General features: G+C 48.4%; 1 protein-coding gene across 3 annotated transcripts in view; it reads right to left on the minus strand.

The window, feature by feature from the left end:
* The window catches only part of RFWD3 (ring finger and WD repeat domain 3), a 30,989-nt gene extending 18,088 nt beyond the window's left edge, over positions 1–12,901 (minus strand). Inside the window, exons 1-2 of one of the 3 annotated variants that reach the window (XM_039913487.1) lie at positions 12,739–12,901; positions 5,022–5,442 (exon numbers count right to left, since the gene is read on the minus strand). In XM_039913487.1, the coding sequence (XP_039769421.1) occupies positions 5,022–5,440 (419 nt within the window). In that variant the 5' untranslated portion in view covers positions 5,441–5,442; positions 12,739–12,901. Of the gene's footprint in view, positions 1–5,021; positions 5,443–6,752; positions 6,783–9,491; positions 9,622–12,738 lie in introns of those variants that run through there. The other 2 variants (XM_039913489.1, XM_039913488.1) reach the window with 2 other exon arrangements.
* Positions 12,902–15,637: the final 2,736 nt, after the last annotated feature.

Below are 15,637 nucleotides of genomic sequence, written 5' to 3' on the forward strand. Positions count from 1 at the left end.
TTAATGTCCCCTCTAGACTGCAAGCTCTTGTGGGCAGGGAATGTACATACTGTAATCTATTTACAGGCAAAGCTTCTTCTCCTCCCTCATCGACACCCATGCCCGTCACCCCCGCCGATTGTTCCGGACCTTTAACTCTCTCCTTAGGCCCCCTGTTCCTCCCCCTCCCCCATCTCTCACCCCCAATGATCTGGCCACCTATTTCCTCACGAAAATCAACACGATCAGGTCTGAGCTCCCCAAAGTCACCCCTCCGCCTCTCCCCTCCCCCCCACCGACCCCCTCCCCTACTTTCCCATCCTTCCCTGCAGTATCCTCAGAGGAGATCTCCTCCCTCCTCGCAAGTGCCACCCCCTCCACCTGCGCCTCGGACCCCATTCCCTCTCACCTTCTTAAAACCATCGCCCCTGCCCTCCTCCCTTCCTTAACTTCTATTTTTAACCACTCGATCTCCAAGGGCTCCTTCCCCTCTGCCTTCAAACATGCCCACGTCTCCCCCATCCTAAAAAAACCCGCTCTTGACCCCACTTCCCCCTCCAGTTATCGTCCTATCTCCCTACTACCCTTCCTTTCCAAAATCCTAGAACGAGTCGTCTACAATCGATGCCTAGAATTCCTTAACTCCCATTCTCTCCTGGACCCCCTCCAATCTGGCTTCCGTCCCCTCCACTCTACCGAGACTGCTCTCTCTAAGGTCACCCGTGACCTCCTTCTTGCCAAATCCAATGGCTCCTACTCCATTCTGATCCTCCTTGACCTCTCTGCTGCCTTTGACACTGTCGACCATCCCCTCCTCCTCCATACCTCATCTCACCTTGGCTTCACGGACTCTGTCCTCTCCCGGTTCTCCTCTTACCTCTCTGGCCGATCATTCTCGGTCTCCTACGCTGGAGCCTCCTCCCCCTCCCATCCTTTAACTGTTGGAGTTCCTCAAGGGTCAGTTCTTGGCCCTCTTCTGTTCTCCATTTACACTCACTCCCTCGGTGAACTCATCCGCTCTCACGGCTTTGACTACCATCTCTACGCAGACGACACGCAGATCTACATCTCCGCCCCTGTCCTCTCCCCCTCCCTTCGGGCTCGCATCTCCTCCCGCCTCCGGGACGTCTCCACCTGGATGTCGGCCCGCCGCCTAAAACTCAACATGAGCAAGACTGAGCTCCTCATCTTCCCTCCCAAACCCGGTCCGCTCCCAGACTTCTCTATCACCGTGGATGGCACGACCATCCTTCCCGTCCCACAGGCCCGCAATCTCGGTGTCATCCTTGACTCGTCCCTCTCGTTCACCCCACACATCCTATCCGTCACCGAGACCTGCCGGTTTCACCTCTACAATATCGCCAAGATCCGCCCTTTCCTCTCCACCCGAACGGCTACCTTACTATTACGGGCTCTCGTTATATCCTGGCTAGACTACTGTGTCAGCCTTCTCTCTGACCTCCCTTCCTCCTCTCTCGCCCTGCTCCGGTCTATTCTTCACTCCGCTGCCCGGCTCATCTTCCCGCAGAAACGATCTGGGCATGTCACTCCCCTTCTTAAACAACTCCAGTGGTTGCCTATCGACCTCCGCTCCAAACAAAAATTCCTCACTCTAGACTTCGAGGCTCTCCATCACCTTGCCCCTTCCTACCTCTCCTCCCTTCTCTCTTTCTACCGCCCACCCCGCACGCTCCGCTCCTCTGCCGCCCACCTCCTCACCGTCCCTCGGTCTCGCCTATCCCGCCGTCGACCCCCGGGTCACGTCCTCCCGCGGTCCCGAACGCCCTCCCTCCTCACCTCCGCCAAACCGATTCTCTTTCCCTCTTCAAAACCTTACTTAAAAATCACCTCCTTTCATTCATTCATTCAATAGTATTTATTGAGCGCTTACTATGTGCAGATCACTGTACTAAGCGCTTGGGATGAACAAGTCGGCAACAGATAGACAGTCCCTGCCGTTTGACGGGCTTACAGTCTAATTGGGGGAGACGGACAGACAAGAACAATGGCACTAAACAGCGTCGAGGGGAAGAACATCTCGTAAAAACAATGGCAACTAAATAGAATCAAGGCGATGTACAATTCATTAACAAAATAAATAGGGTAACGAAAATATATACAGTTGAGCGGACGAGTACAGTGCTGTGGGGATGGGAAGGGAGAGGTGGAGGAGCAGAGGGAAAAGGGGAAAATGAGGCTTTAGCTGCGGAGAGGTAAAGGGGGGATGGCAGAGGGAGTAGAGGGGGAAGAGGAGCTCAGTCTGGGAAGGCCTCTTGGAGGAGGTGATTTTTAAGTAAGGTTTTGAAGATTTGAAGGTTTTGCCCAGATCGTTTCTGCAGGAAGATGAGCCGGGCAGCGGAGTGAAGAATAGACCGGAGCGGGGCGAGAGAGGAGGAACGGAGGTCAGAGAGAAGGCTGACACAGTAGTCTAGCCGGGATATAACGAGAGCCCGTAATAGTAAGGAGAGAATGGGAGTTAAGGAATTCTAGGCATCGATTGTAGACGACTCGTTCTAAGATTTTGGAAAGGAAGGGTAGTAGGGAGATAGGACGATAACTGGAGGGGGAAGTGGGGTCAAGAGCGGGTTTTTTTAGGATGGGGGAGACGTGGGCATGTTTGAAGGCAGAGGGGAAGGAGCCCTTGGAGATCGAGTGGTTAAAAATAGAAGTTAAGGAAGGGAGGAGGGCAGGGGCGATGGTTTTAAGAAGGTGAGAGGGAATGGGGTCCGAGGCGCAGGTGGAGGGGGTGGCACTTGCGAGGAGGGAGGAGATCTCCTCTGAGGATACTGCAGGGAACCTTCCCAGACTGAGCTCCTCTTCCCCCTCTACTCCCTCTGCCATCCCCCCTTTACCTCTCCGCAGCTAAAGCCTCATTTTCCCCTTTTCCCTCTGCTCCTCCACCTCTCCCTTCCCATCCCCACAGCACTGTACTCGTTCGCTCAACTGTATATATTTTCGTTACCCTATTTATTTTGTTAATGAATTGTACATCGCCTCGATTCTATTTAGTTGCCATCGGTTTTTACGAGATGTTCTTCCCCTCGACGCTGTTTAGTGCCATTGTTCTTGTCTGTCCGTCTCCCCCGATTAGACCGTAAGCCCGTCAAATGGCAGGGACTGTCTCTATCTGTTGCCGACTTGTTCATCCCAAGCGCTTAGTACAGTGCTCTGCACATAGTAAGCACTCAATAAATACTATTGAATGAATGAATGAATATTTATTAATTTGATTAATACCTGCTTCCCCTTCTAGGCTGTAAGCTCACATGGGCAGGGACTGTGTCTACCAACTCTGTAACAATGTACTCTCCCAAGCATTTGGTACAGTGCTCTGCACATATTAAGTGCTCAGTAAAATACGAGAGATTGATCTAGAATGTTTTGAGCACTTTGAAAGCCTGCCTATTTTTTAGTTTTAATAGCTCGCTTGACAGTTAGCAGTTCATCTAGGGAACTCCGAGAGAATGATTCTCAGAAGGAAAGTTGAGCCTGGGTGCTTCCAGCAGAGAACGAATGCTTTCTCTGTATGGAACAGATGGGTGAGCTGAAAGCAGCACAATGAAGGATATCTAGGGATTTATCTCATTACTCTATTTCAGCAGCCAGAAGAGAAAACAGTCAGTGGACTTCAATAGCGGGAACAATTAAAATGAGATATTAGCTGTCTCACTTTTTTCTCACCCCCCAGATCTTCCACTAATGTTCAGGGTATTCTCCCAGTACTTAGGACCTTGCTTTGCACACAGTAAACACTCAACATATGTTGACTGAATGACTGATTGAGGATACTTATTTGAAGTTTTTATCCAAAGTAACGGTCGACAGGAATTCAGCCCTTCTCCTGTGACCTGAATCAAAGCAGCATGGCCTAGAGAAAAGAGCACGGACCTGGAAGTCAAAGGACTTGGGTTCTAATCCCGGTTCCACCACTTGCCCGCTGGGTGACTTGGGACAAGTCACTTAGCTTCTCTTTGTCTCGTTTTTTTCATCTCTAAAATGGGGGCGAAATACCTATTTTCCCACCTACTTCTACTGTGAGCCTGTTGTGGGTCAGGGATCTTGTTTTAACTGATTCTCTTGTAGATACCCCAATGCTTAGTACCATGCTTGTCACATAAATAAGTGCTTAACAAACACCCATTTATTATTATTTTTATTTACTCATGCCAAAGGAACAGAAGCATTTGGAGCTTCCAGGAAAGCCGCCAGTTTATGTTGAAACAATACATCTGGTTCTGGTGGGCAAGGATGGCATACTTGCAAAGCACCGCAGTAAGGGAAACTCGTTCTCGATTATTCGGATGCCACGGGGTTGCATGCATGGTAATCTAGCCCATCGAGCCAAATCAGCATCATGTCAGTGGAAGGACATTCTCCAATGCCCCAACTGCCCTAACCAAAATGCAGATTGAAAACACAGGCTAAGGCACAAAGAACTGAGTTTACTTCAGATTTCAAATGGACTCGCTTTGGGAAACATATTTAGCAGGGCAAGTGGATTTTTTAATTTTTTTTTAAGGAATTTGTTAAGTGCTTACTAAGTGCCAGGTACTGTACTAAGCGCTGGCAAGTTAATCAGGTCGAACACAGTCCATGTCCCCCACACGGCTAACAATCTTAATCCCCATTTTCTGGATAAGGTAAGAGGCACCGAGAAATGAAGTGAGTTGTCCAAGATCACACTGCAGACAAGTAGCAGAGCAGGAATTAGAACCCAGGCCCGTGCTCCATCCACAAAGCCATATTACTCCTCAGCTAGATATTATGGGTAGAGATTCGGATGCCAGGAATCGCTTTTCCCCAAAGGAGAGGATGGCACCCCTAATTGAAATCCACAGCTTTTCTTCACAAATGCAAATACGAATCTTGAGGGAAATGCAATACCCAGATGGATCATACCTCCCCAGGCAATTTCAAATATGCCGTTTATCAACCGACAGCATTTATTTCATTTAGATCGGGGTAGATCTGGCAGTAGAAGGCACTTAGAATCCAGGGTTCCCCGTTTCCTTCCCTTCCTCCTCCCTCACCCCTCCCGTTACCTGTTGGCGGCCGATCCCTGAGATGCTCGTGGTCTCAACTGCCGGCGGCTAGCCCTCCTCGTCCTCGGTTGCCGGGCCACTTGCCCGGCAGGTTGCTGCCTCAGTAGTCCGAGGGCCCCTTGCAGCCTTTGTAATCCGTCAATAAAGGTGTTCAAGGAGTTCAGAGCAGAATCCTGGAGAATGGGATACGCAGCCGCTCCTCCCACCGCCTCCTCTCCTGCCGCTCCGGGGCCTGGATCTTCATCCTCAGGTCCGGAGAGCACAACTACTTCCTCGGCTACTTCCCGCGGTTCTTGAGGAATGGACAAGAGGGACGGCCCTGCTTGACTACCGATGGCCTCAGCAGGGCCAACCTCTGGTCTTTCTGGAGCGTCATCTGTGTCTAGGTGAACATCTATATCCATTGCATCTTGGGCCATTTCTGAGAAGACAGTGGGAGAACGTAAGTGGGGAATGTACAAAGAGCAAAGCACAAAACATCACATCACTGGGGGGGAGACCTGGTAATAAATAAATCTAGCGTTTCAGGTCAAGGCCCATTTGAGATCGTTCTTTGCATCGCCACCTTTGAAATGAACAGCTCGACCGAAAGTTGGCATAAATTACAGAGAAGTACACATGTGTTTGTGGGTGGACTGAATAAAGGGTCCAAATCCAAGTGCAAGGACGACGCAGCAGGGAGAAGGAGTAGGGGAAATGAGGGCTGAGTCGGGGAAGGCCTCTTGGAAAAGATGTGATTGTAATAAGACTTTGAAGGTAGGGAGAAGGGTGGTCTGCCAGATATGTAAAGGGAGGGAGTTCCAGGACAGAGGGAGAATGTGGGCAAGGGGTGGGGCGCGAGATACACAAGGGGTCGGTAGGCATTAGAGGAGCGAAGTGTGAGGGCTGGGTGGCAAAAGGAAATCAGCAACGTAAAATGGGAGGGGCAAGGTGATTGAGTGCTTTAAAGCCAAAGGTAAGGAGCCTCTGTTTCACGCGGCGCTGTATAGACAACCACTGAAAAATAATCTTGAAGAGAAGGGGAACAAGGACTGAGTGCTTTTTTAGAAAAATGAAGTGAGCTCGTTGTGGGCAGGGAATGTGTCTGTTGTTGTATTGTACTCTCCCGAGTACTTGGTACAGCACTTTGCACAAATTAAGCACTCAATAAATACGACTGAATGAATTAATTAATTCAGGCAGCAGAGTACAGTGCTCTGCACATAGAAAGCATTCAATAAATAGGATTTGCATGATGGCCTGATTTAAGTGTTAAGTGCTGGAGTAGATACAAGGTAATTAGATTGGACACAGAGAAACAATAAGAATGAAATTACAAATGATAATTAGTTACAATTAAACTATCTAAGATATCCCTGTTAAAATATGTAAAGCTCTTCACTGCTCCAGAAAACAGGCCTTTCAACACTGGAATCTCAATATCCTCTACGGAAAACAGCCATTTAGTTTACATATTTTAACAAAATAACTCCCCAAATTGACCGGAGAATGAAAATTAATGTAAACTGAAATGATGCAGGCATCCAAATTGCTACCAAGTTAATCTAAGCACTTATCCTATTTTGATTACTGAATCAGCCTCCTTGCTGGGTTACCTGCCTCCAATGTTTCCCCACTCCAGTTCATATTTCACTCTGCTGCCCAGATCATTTTTTCTACAAAAACATTCAGTTCGTATTTCCCATTCCTCAAGAACCTCCAGTGGTTGCCCAACAAACAGAAGCTCCTTACCCTCGGTTTCAAAGCAGTCAATCACCTTGCCCCCTCCGGCCTCCCCCTCTGCTCTCCTACTACAAGAAGCAGCGTGGCTCAGTGGAAAGAGCCCAGGCTTGGGAGTCAGAGGTCGCGGGTTCTAATGCCGCCTCCACCAGTCAGCTGTGTGATTTTGGGCAAGTCACTTAACTTCTCGGTGCCTCAGTGACCTCATCTGTAAAATGGGGATGAAGACAGTGAGCCCCACGTGGGACAACTTGATGACCTTGTATCTACCCCAGCGCTTAGAATAGTGCTTGGCACATAGTAAGTGCTTAACAAATACCATCATTATTATTATTATTACTACAACCCAGTGCACACTTGCCTCCTCTAATGCCAATCTTCTCACCGTACTTGGATCTCATCTTTCTCTCCAGTGACCTATCGCCTACGTCCTGCCTCTGGACTGGAACACACTCCCTCTTCATATCTGACAATTCCTCTTCCCACCTTCAAAGCTATATTGAAGCCCCATCTCCTCCAAGAGGCCTTCCCTGACTAAGGCCTCATCTCTTTCTTTCCCACTCCCTTCTGCCTCACCCTGATTTGCTCCCTTTATTCAGCCCTCCCTCAGCCCCACAGCACTGTGTATATATTCAGTGCTTAGAAGAGTGCTTGGCACATAGTAAGCGCTTAAATACCATAATTACTATCCAAAATGTATTTCTACTAGTGTCTGTCTCCCCCTTCAGACTGTAAGCTCGTTGTGGGCAGGGATTGGGCCTACCAACTCTTGTTATATTGTACTCTGCACAAAGAAAGTGCTCAATAAATACAACCAATTGATGAACTAACAAAGAGCAGAAAACAGGCACTAAACCGAACATCAAGAAAATATTTTGAACGAGGCAGGCACAGGTGGCAAAATATTCATTTTATATATGGGATTTAGGGTCCGTGAAGCTACCCTTTTGGGTCTTCACACTTCTGATTGGTGATCAATCAGTAGTATTGAGCACTTATTCTGTGCAGAGTACAAAACTAAGCACTTGGGTGACTGCAAAGGAGTTAATATGCAATCTCTTCCCTCAGGGATTTTACAGTTCAGAGCGGGGAGACAGACACTAAAATAAGTCAGTGTCTTGTCAGAGACCTGGGATGAGCAAATGTAGGAGTCTAGCTCAAAACATCACCGTCATTGCCATGGCGGTGTCCATGGATGGACTGGACACCAGAATGGAGGAGAGACATAGTTGACAACGTAGGAAGAATTTCAGAGGCCTCCTTACCAGCAAAAGAATGTTTGGGCAGAAAGGGAGGTTGACCAAGTCAGGGAATATAATTTTAAGGGTTAGTTAGACAGTAATGATAAACAGTATATTTTTGTCATGGATAAAATGACAAATTAAATTAGAACACATGGTCTCAGTCTTACTCCACATATTATTACTACTATTACTTCTATGTGAAACACTCAGATGAGGTCTCAGATGCTGAGAAGCAGCGTGGTCTGGTGGATAAAGCACAGGCCTGGGAGTCAGAAGGAGCTGGGTTTTATTCTGAGCTCCGCCACTTGTCTGCTGACTTGTTTTAGGCAAGTCACTTCACTTCTCTGGGCCTCAGTTGCCTCATCTGTAAAGTGGGGATTAAGACTGGGAGCTCCATGTGGGACAGGGATGGCGTCCAACCTGATTAGCTTGCATCTGCCTGTCACCCGGCGCCGGGGACAGGTTCTTTCAGAATCGGCGCTGCGAAAGAGAGAGAGAGAGAGGCCGGGGATGGAAAACCTGAGTTTTGTATAGAATTTATTCCGCGGGGAGAATTGAATTAATTATTTAGATGCGACAATCGGCCTTCCCTTTTGGGAGAAATATGGTGTTAAAGCTTCACTAACGGGAGGAATACACTGGTATGTTACTTGCATGTGGCCGGACACCCGAGCCCACTTATGATTTACTCAACATGGTGAGGCGGCTGACTCCCACCATGTGCTCGCCCCACCCAAGAGGAATCCACCTTTGCGTTAAATACACTTATGCGTTAAACACTGATGAGTTACATACACTTATGAGTTACATACACTTATGAGTTAAACCCAGTTATGCGTTACCCACTTGTGGTTACTCACACTCGGTGAGGCGGCTAGCTCCCACCCTGTTCACGACCCTCTGGGGAGGCACCCACTTAGACATCAAATCCATTTAAACGTTACATACCCATGGTGAAGCATCTGGCTTCCAACCCCACGAGCGCTCAGCAGGACGGGACACTCACCCATCCCACGGTTCCTCACTCGGTGCAGGCAGAGTGGCCTTCTCACGCTCTGTACAGAGGCGACCTGCAGCCGGCTGCTGCAAGTCCAGTTCCTCTGCACGGAAGGTTAGAGGGGGCAGATATTTATCACCTGTGCCCTTAGCCATTCCATCTTCTGGCCTCAGTTTATCCAATCTCTGCCTTCCCCCCTCCTCCATTCCTAATTTGATTGGCACGGGGGCGAGGGACACCTTCTGTATTCCCAGTTTGGGCCGTCAATCTGGCAGTTTCAGGTGTGGGGAGGTGTCCCACCCTCACTTCCGAGTTCCGCCTACTGGCTCAGGAGGTCACAAGATAGCATTTGACCTTGAGATGGTCGGTACCCCAGGGTCACCTTGGGACACTGCCCCAGCACTTAATAAAATGCCCGGTACATAGCGAGAGCTTAACGAATACCATAATACAAAAAAAAAAAAAAGGAATATTTAGGGTGTCAGCATTTCCACCCGTGGAAAAGCTTACCTGCCAAGAGTCGTGGGACATTTCACTGGTAGCTGCCCCTGGGTTTGTGGAGGGTACCAAACCTGCATTTCGGTTGCCGATATTTCCAGAATAAACGTATAGCCACCCATTATCTTCGACGGGAGGGGAATGAAAATCCTATGTGGGTCACTGCTCGGATGCATCCCTACTTTATTTTTTAAACAAAATAAGTAGGGATGCATCCGAGCAGTGACCCACATAGGATTTTCATTATTTGTTATGCATTTACTATGTGTCAGGCACTCTACTAAGCGCTGGGTACAGACAAGCTAATCAGGTTGGACATAGTCCCTGTCCCACATAGAGCTCACCTTCTTAATCCCCATTTTATAGATGAGGTAACTGAGGCACGGAAAAAGTGACGTGACTTGCCTGAGGCCACACAGCCGACACGTGGCGGAGCCAGTATCAGAACCCATGTCCTTTTGACTCCCAGGCCCGTGGTCTAACCACTAGTCCAGCTGTTTCTCTGGCTGGGAGGAGAGCTCAGCTTCTGCCCTACTTCTGTTATTTGCATCTGCAGCGATGGGCAGATTCACCTTGGACGACTAGAAAAACACGGTGGAGTTTCCTACTCTTCCAAGCCTTTCGGGGTGTCCCTGTGATGACGGCTACTGGCAGAAGCCTAAACATTCTCTGTGTTCCAGTCCCGGGGAGGGCCGCCATCGCAGAGCAACTGGGCAGCCCCCTTTTTAAAGGTTCATGGCCATTATTATCCTTTGAAAGATTTAATGCTCAAAATAGAAATGTATGGGAGATACCCTGATCTTCCAAGGACTTCGCTGCAGAATTTCACATTAATAAGGTTTAACCTCAAGGAGCTCCAAGTGAACAAAGTGGCTGCGTTGCAGATCATAGAAATGTTAAAACACAATGAGGCCTAAAGGCCCCCAGAAGGCGAGGGTTAGACTGTAGCCTATCCCAGGAAATTCAGATGGTATCTTTTGTCTCAACTTCAAGCAATTTGGGCATAGGGATTAATTAAAAAAAGGGGTTATGTTGAATCACCTGGCATAAACATAAGGCTTAAATGAGGGGGCTTAAAAGAATGAGTCAAGCCAGGTTGGAAAGATTTTCAACTTTCACCAAAATAATAATAATAGTTTTTATTAAGCACGTATATGCCATGCCTGGTACTAAGTGCTGGGATAGATCCAAGATAGATCAGACACCAAAACTGAATTTCTTGGCCTAAATGCAAGACACTCTATTTCTTTCATTTTTAGGATAGCAATAAAATACTCTGCTAAAAATCAACTTCAGACTGTCTCTTCCCAACCAACCACCACTACTTTGGTGATACCAATGATTGTATTCATTCAGGAGTATTTATTGAGCACCTACTGTGTGCAGAGCACTGAATTTAGTGCTTGTGGAAGTATAACACAACAATAAGCAGACACATTCCCTGCTATCCTGTTGGCATAAAAAGTCACATTTACCAATACACACAGAAAAATAATTCAAACTACAGCCCCACAATGCATTTTTAATGAAACTTGGATCTTGTGAAAATTAATCCAGTAGCTAAACCTTTCTAATTACCCCAAACTAGCCAAGTTTGAAATGCTTAGTACAGTGCTCTGCACATAGTATGTGCCCCAATAGCCCATAATCAATCAATGGTATTTACTGAGCACTTAGTGTATGCAGGGTGCTCTACTAAGCACTTGGGAAAATTCCAGTAGGCCAATAAACAGACACATTCCCTGCCCATAATCAATCAATGGTATTTACTGAGCACTTAGTGTATGCAGGGTGCTCTACTAAGCGCTTGGGGAGAATCCAGTACACCAATAAACAGACACATTCCCTGCCCATAATGAATCAATGATGTTTTCTGAGCGCTTACTGTGCGCAGGTTACTGTACTAAGCGCTTGGGAAGAGTCCTTTACACCAATAAAAACACATTCCCTACCCATAACCAATTATATTTATTGAGCGCTTACTGTGTTGCAGGGTGCTGTACTGAGCGCCTGGAAAGAGTCCAGTAAAACAATAAACAGATACATTCCCTGCCCATAATCAATCAATAGCATTTACTGAGCGCTTACTGTGTGGCAGGGCGCTGTACTGAGCGCTTGGGAAGAGTCCAGTAGACCCATAGACACACTCCCTGCCCATAATCAATGGTATTTATTGTGCGCTTCCTGGGTGGCTGGGTGCTGTACTGAGCGCTTAGGAAGAGTCCAGTATGCCCCAAAACAGACACACTCCCTGCCCATAATCAATCAATGGTATTTACTGAGCACCTACTGGGTGGCAGGGCGCTGTACTGGGCACTTGGGAAGAGTCCAGTACACCCCAAAAGACACATTCCCCGCTTATAATCAATGTTATTTATTGAGCGCTTACTGGGTGGCAGGGCGCTGTACTGCGCACGTGGGAAGAGTCCAGTACACCCATAAACAGACACACACCCCGCCTATAATCAATCAATGGTATTTACTGAGGGCTTACTGGGTGGCAGGGCACTGTACTGAGCGCTTGGGAAGAGTCCAGTATGCCCATAAGCAGACACACTCCCTGCCCATAATCAGTGGTATTTATTGAGCGCTTCCTGGGTGGCAGGGCGCTGTACTGCGCACATGGGAAGAGTCCAGTACACCCATGAACAGACATTCATTCATTAGTATTTACTGAGCGCTTACTCTGTGCAGAGCACCGTACTAAGCGCTTGGAATGGACAAATCGGCCACAGATAGAGACAGTCCCTGCCCTTTGACGGGCTTACACTCCCTGCCCATAATCAATGGTATTTATTGAGCGCTTCCTGGGTGGCAGGGCGCTGTACTGAGCGCTTGGGAAGAGTCCAGCCAAACAACAAACAGATACATCCCCAGCCCGTAATCAACTGTTCCGGTCCGTCTCCCCCGATTAGACTGTAAGCCCGTCATTCATTCAATAGTATTTATTGAGCGCTTACTATGTGCAGAGCACTGTACTAAGCGCTTGGAATGAACAAGTCGGCAACAGATAGAGCCAGTCCCTGCCGTCTCTAGCTGTTGCCGTCATTGGGCAGGGACTGTCTCTGTTACCGATTTGTTCATTCCAAGCGCTCAGTCCAGTGCGGACTCTGCACATCGGAAGCGCTCAATAAATACTATTGAACGAAAGCTACTTATTGAGCGGCGCTGCCAATGAGCAGAACGTCCAGCCCCGGGTGTCCTGGGCGACCGCCATCCCCGAGTCCAACTCAAATCCCTCTTGCTGCATCCCTTTTACCTCTTTTTGGGGGGGGGGGGGTTGTTTTTATAAGGGTGGCGGGCTGGGCCCGTCCTCCTCCCGGCTCCGGGAGAGCGGCGACCTCCTCCGCGGCCAAGGGCGGCCGACAAACTACTGCCAAGGCCAGGCTTCGGCGCGGCCTAGCGCGGGCCCGGCCGGTCCTTCCCTGCCCCCCGGGAGCCGCAACCCTCCGGAGCCGTCACTCAAACTCCCTGCGGCGCTCCCATTGGCCAGCTCCCCCCGGGCGACCAATCACCGCCGGCGCGGGGGCCCAAGCCGTCCTCTCATTGGTCAGCGGAGGTGCTCGTCACCCGGCCGCTCCGGCTCCGCCCATTGGAAGAAGGGGCGGCCCGATGTCCCGCCCTCCCATATTTGAATTTGGAGGCGGGAAAGTAATCTGCCTGGAAACGGGAAGAGGGCCCTGGGGCGCTGCGCTCAGTCATTTCAGGGGGAAGAGCCCGGGCTGGGGCGTCAGAGGTCACGGGTTCGAATCCCGCCTCTGGGGGCAAGTCACTTCACTTCTCTGGGCCTCATCTGTAAAATGGGGATGAAGACTGGGAGCCTCACGTGGGACAACGTGATGACCCCGTACTAATAATAATGTTGGTATTTGTTAAGCACTTACTATGTGCAGAGCACTGTTCTAAGCGCTGGGGTAGATACAGGGTCATCAGGTTGTCCCACGTGAGGCTCACAGTCTGCAACCCCATTTTAATAATATTAATGTTGGTATTTGTTAAGCGCTTACTATGTGCAGAGCACTGTTCTAAGCGCTGGGGTAGATACAGGGTAGTCAGGTTGTCCCACGTGGGACTCACAGTCTTCATCCCCATTTTACAGATGAGGTAACTGAGGCACAGAAAATAATGTTGGTATTTGTTAAGCGCTTACTATGTGCCAAGCACTGTTCTAAGCGCTGGGGTAGATCTACAGGGTAATCAGGTTGTCCTATGTGAGATGCACAGTCTTCATCCCCATTTTATAGATGAGGTCACTGAGGCACCGAGATGTCAAGTGACTTGCCCAAAGTCACACAGCTGACGAGTGGCAGAGCGGAATTCGAACCCATGACCTCTGACTCCCAAGCCCGGGCTCTTTCCACTGAGCCACGCTGCTTCTCTAAGAAAAGTAAAGTGACTTGCCCACAGTCACACAGCTGACAAGTGGCAGAGTCAGGATTCGAACCCATGACCTCTGACTCCCAAGCCCGGGCTCTTTCCACTGAGCTATGCTGTATCTCCCCCAGCACTTAGAACAGTGCTCTGCACAGAGTAAGCGCTTAATAATAATAATGGCAAATAACATGGGAAGCAGCATGGCTCAGTGGAAAGAGCCCAGGCTTGGGAGTCAGAGGTCATGGGTTCGAATCCCAGCTCTGCCACTTGTCAGCTGTGGGACTGTGGGCCAGTCACATCACTTCTCAGTGACCTCATCTGTAAAATGGGGGTCAACTGTGAGTCTCAAGTGGGACAACCTGATTACTGTGTATCTACCCCAGCGCTTAGAACAGTGCTCTGCACATAGTAAGCGCTTAACAAATACCAACATTATTTATTATTCCAGCTCTGCCACTTGCCAGCTCTGGGCCTCGGTTACCTCATCTGTAAATTGGGGATGAAGGCTGTGAGCCTCACGTGGGACAATCTGATTACCCTGCATCTACCCCAGCGCTTAGAATAAGGGCTTAACGAATACCAACATTATTATTATTTATTGAGCGCTTACTATGTGCAGAGCACTGTACTAAGCGCTTGGAATGGACAATTCGGCAACAGAAAGAGACAATCCCTGCCCAGTGACGGGGCTTCTCTTTCGTTGCTTTGTTTTTAAATATCTAGTATTTCTCAAGCCCTAAGTGATGATACTAATGTTGGTGTTTCTTAAGCGCTTACTATGTAATAATAATAATAATAATAATGTTGGTATTTCTTAAGCCCTTACTATGTAATAATAATAATGTCGGTGTTCCTTAAGTGCTTACTACGTAATAATAATAATAATGTTAGTATTTCTATAATATATATTAATATAATGAGGTAACAGGTGCAGAGAAGCGACGTGATTTGCCCAAGGTCACACAGCAGACGTCTGGCAGAGGCGGGATTGGAACCCAGGTCATTTCGACTCCCAATCCCCATGCTCTATCTACTAGACCACGTGTCATCATCAGACAATTACTCTCCCCCATTTCAAAGCCATATTGAAGGCGCATCTCCTCCAAGAGGCCTTCCCAGACTAAGCCCCACTTTTCATCCATGCCTTCTCCCCGACTTGCTCCCTTTGCCCTTCCCCCCTTCCCAGCCCCATAGCCCTTATAAATATATCTATATATAGACATATATCTGTAATTTTATTTATTTTATTTGTTTGTATCGATATCTGTCTCTTCCCCCCCAACCCCACCCAGACTGTGAGTTCACTGTGGGCAGGGAATGTCACTGTTTATTGTTGAATTGTACTTTACCAACTGCTTCGTAGCATGGACTACTGAGAAGCAGCATGGCCTAGTGACAAGAGCATGGGCTTGGATGTCAGAGGACGTGGGTTCTAATGCTGCTCCGCCATTTGTCTGCTGTGTGAGCTTGGGCAAGTCACTTCACTTCTCTGGGCCTCAGTTACCTCATCTGTAAAATAGGGATGAAGACTGTGAGCCCCATGGGGGATAACCTGATTACCTTGTATCTACCCCAGTGCTTAGAACAGTGCTTGCCGCCTAGGAAGCGCTTAACAAATGGCATTATTATTAGTAGTAGTAGTAATAATAATAATAATGGTATTTATTAAGCACTTACTATGTGCCAGGCACTGTACTAGCACTAGGGTGGATACAAGCAAATCGAGTTGGACACAGTTTCTGTCTCTCATGGGGGCTCACAGTCTCATTCCCCTTTTTACAGAT

The sequence above is a fragment of the Ornithorhynchus anatinus genome, chromosome 11 (genome assembly GCF_004115215.2).
Source record: "Ornithorhynchus anatinus isolate Pmale09 chromosome 11, mOrnAna1.pri.v4, whole genome shotgun sequence".
In the NCBI taxonomy this organism is placed as follows: Eukaryota; Metazoa; Chordata; class Mammalia; order Monotremata; family Ornithorhynchidae; genus Ornithorhynchus; species Ornithorhynchus anatinus.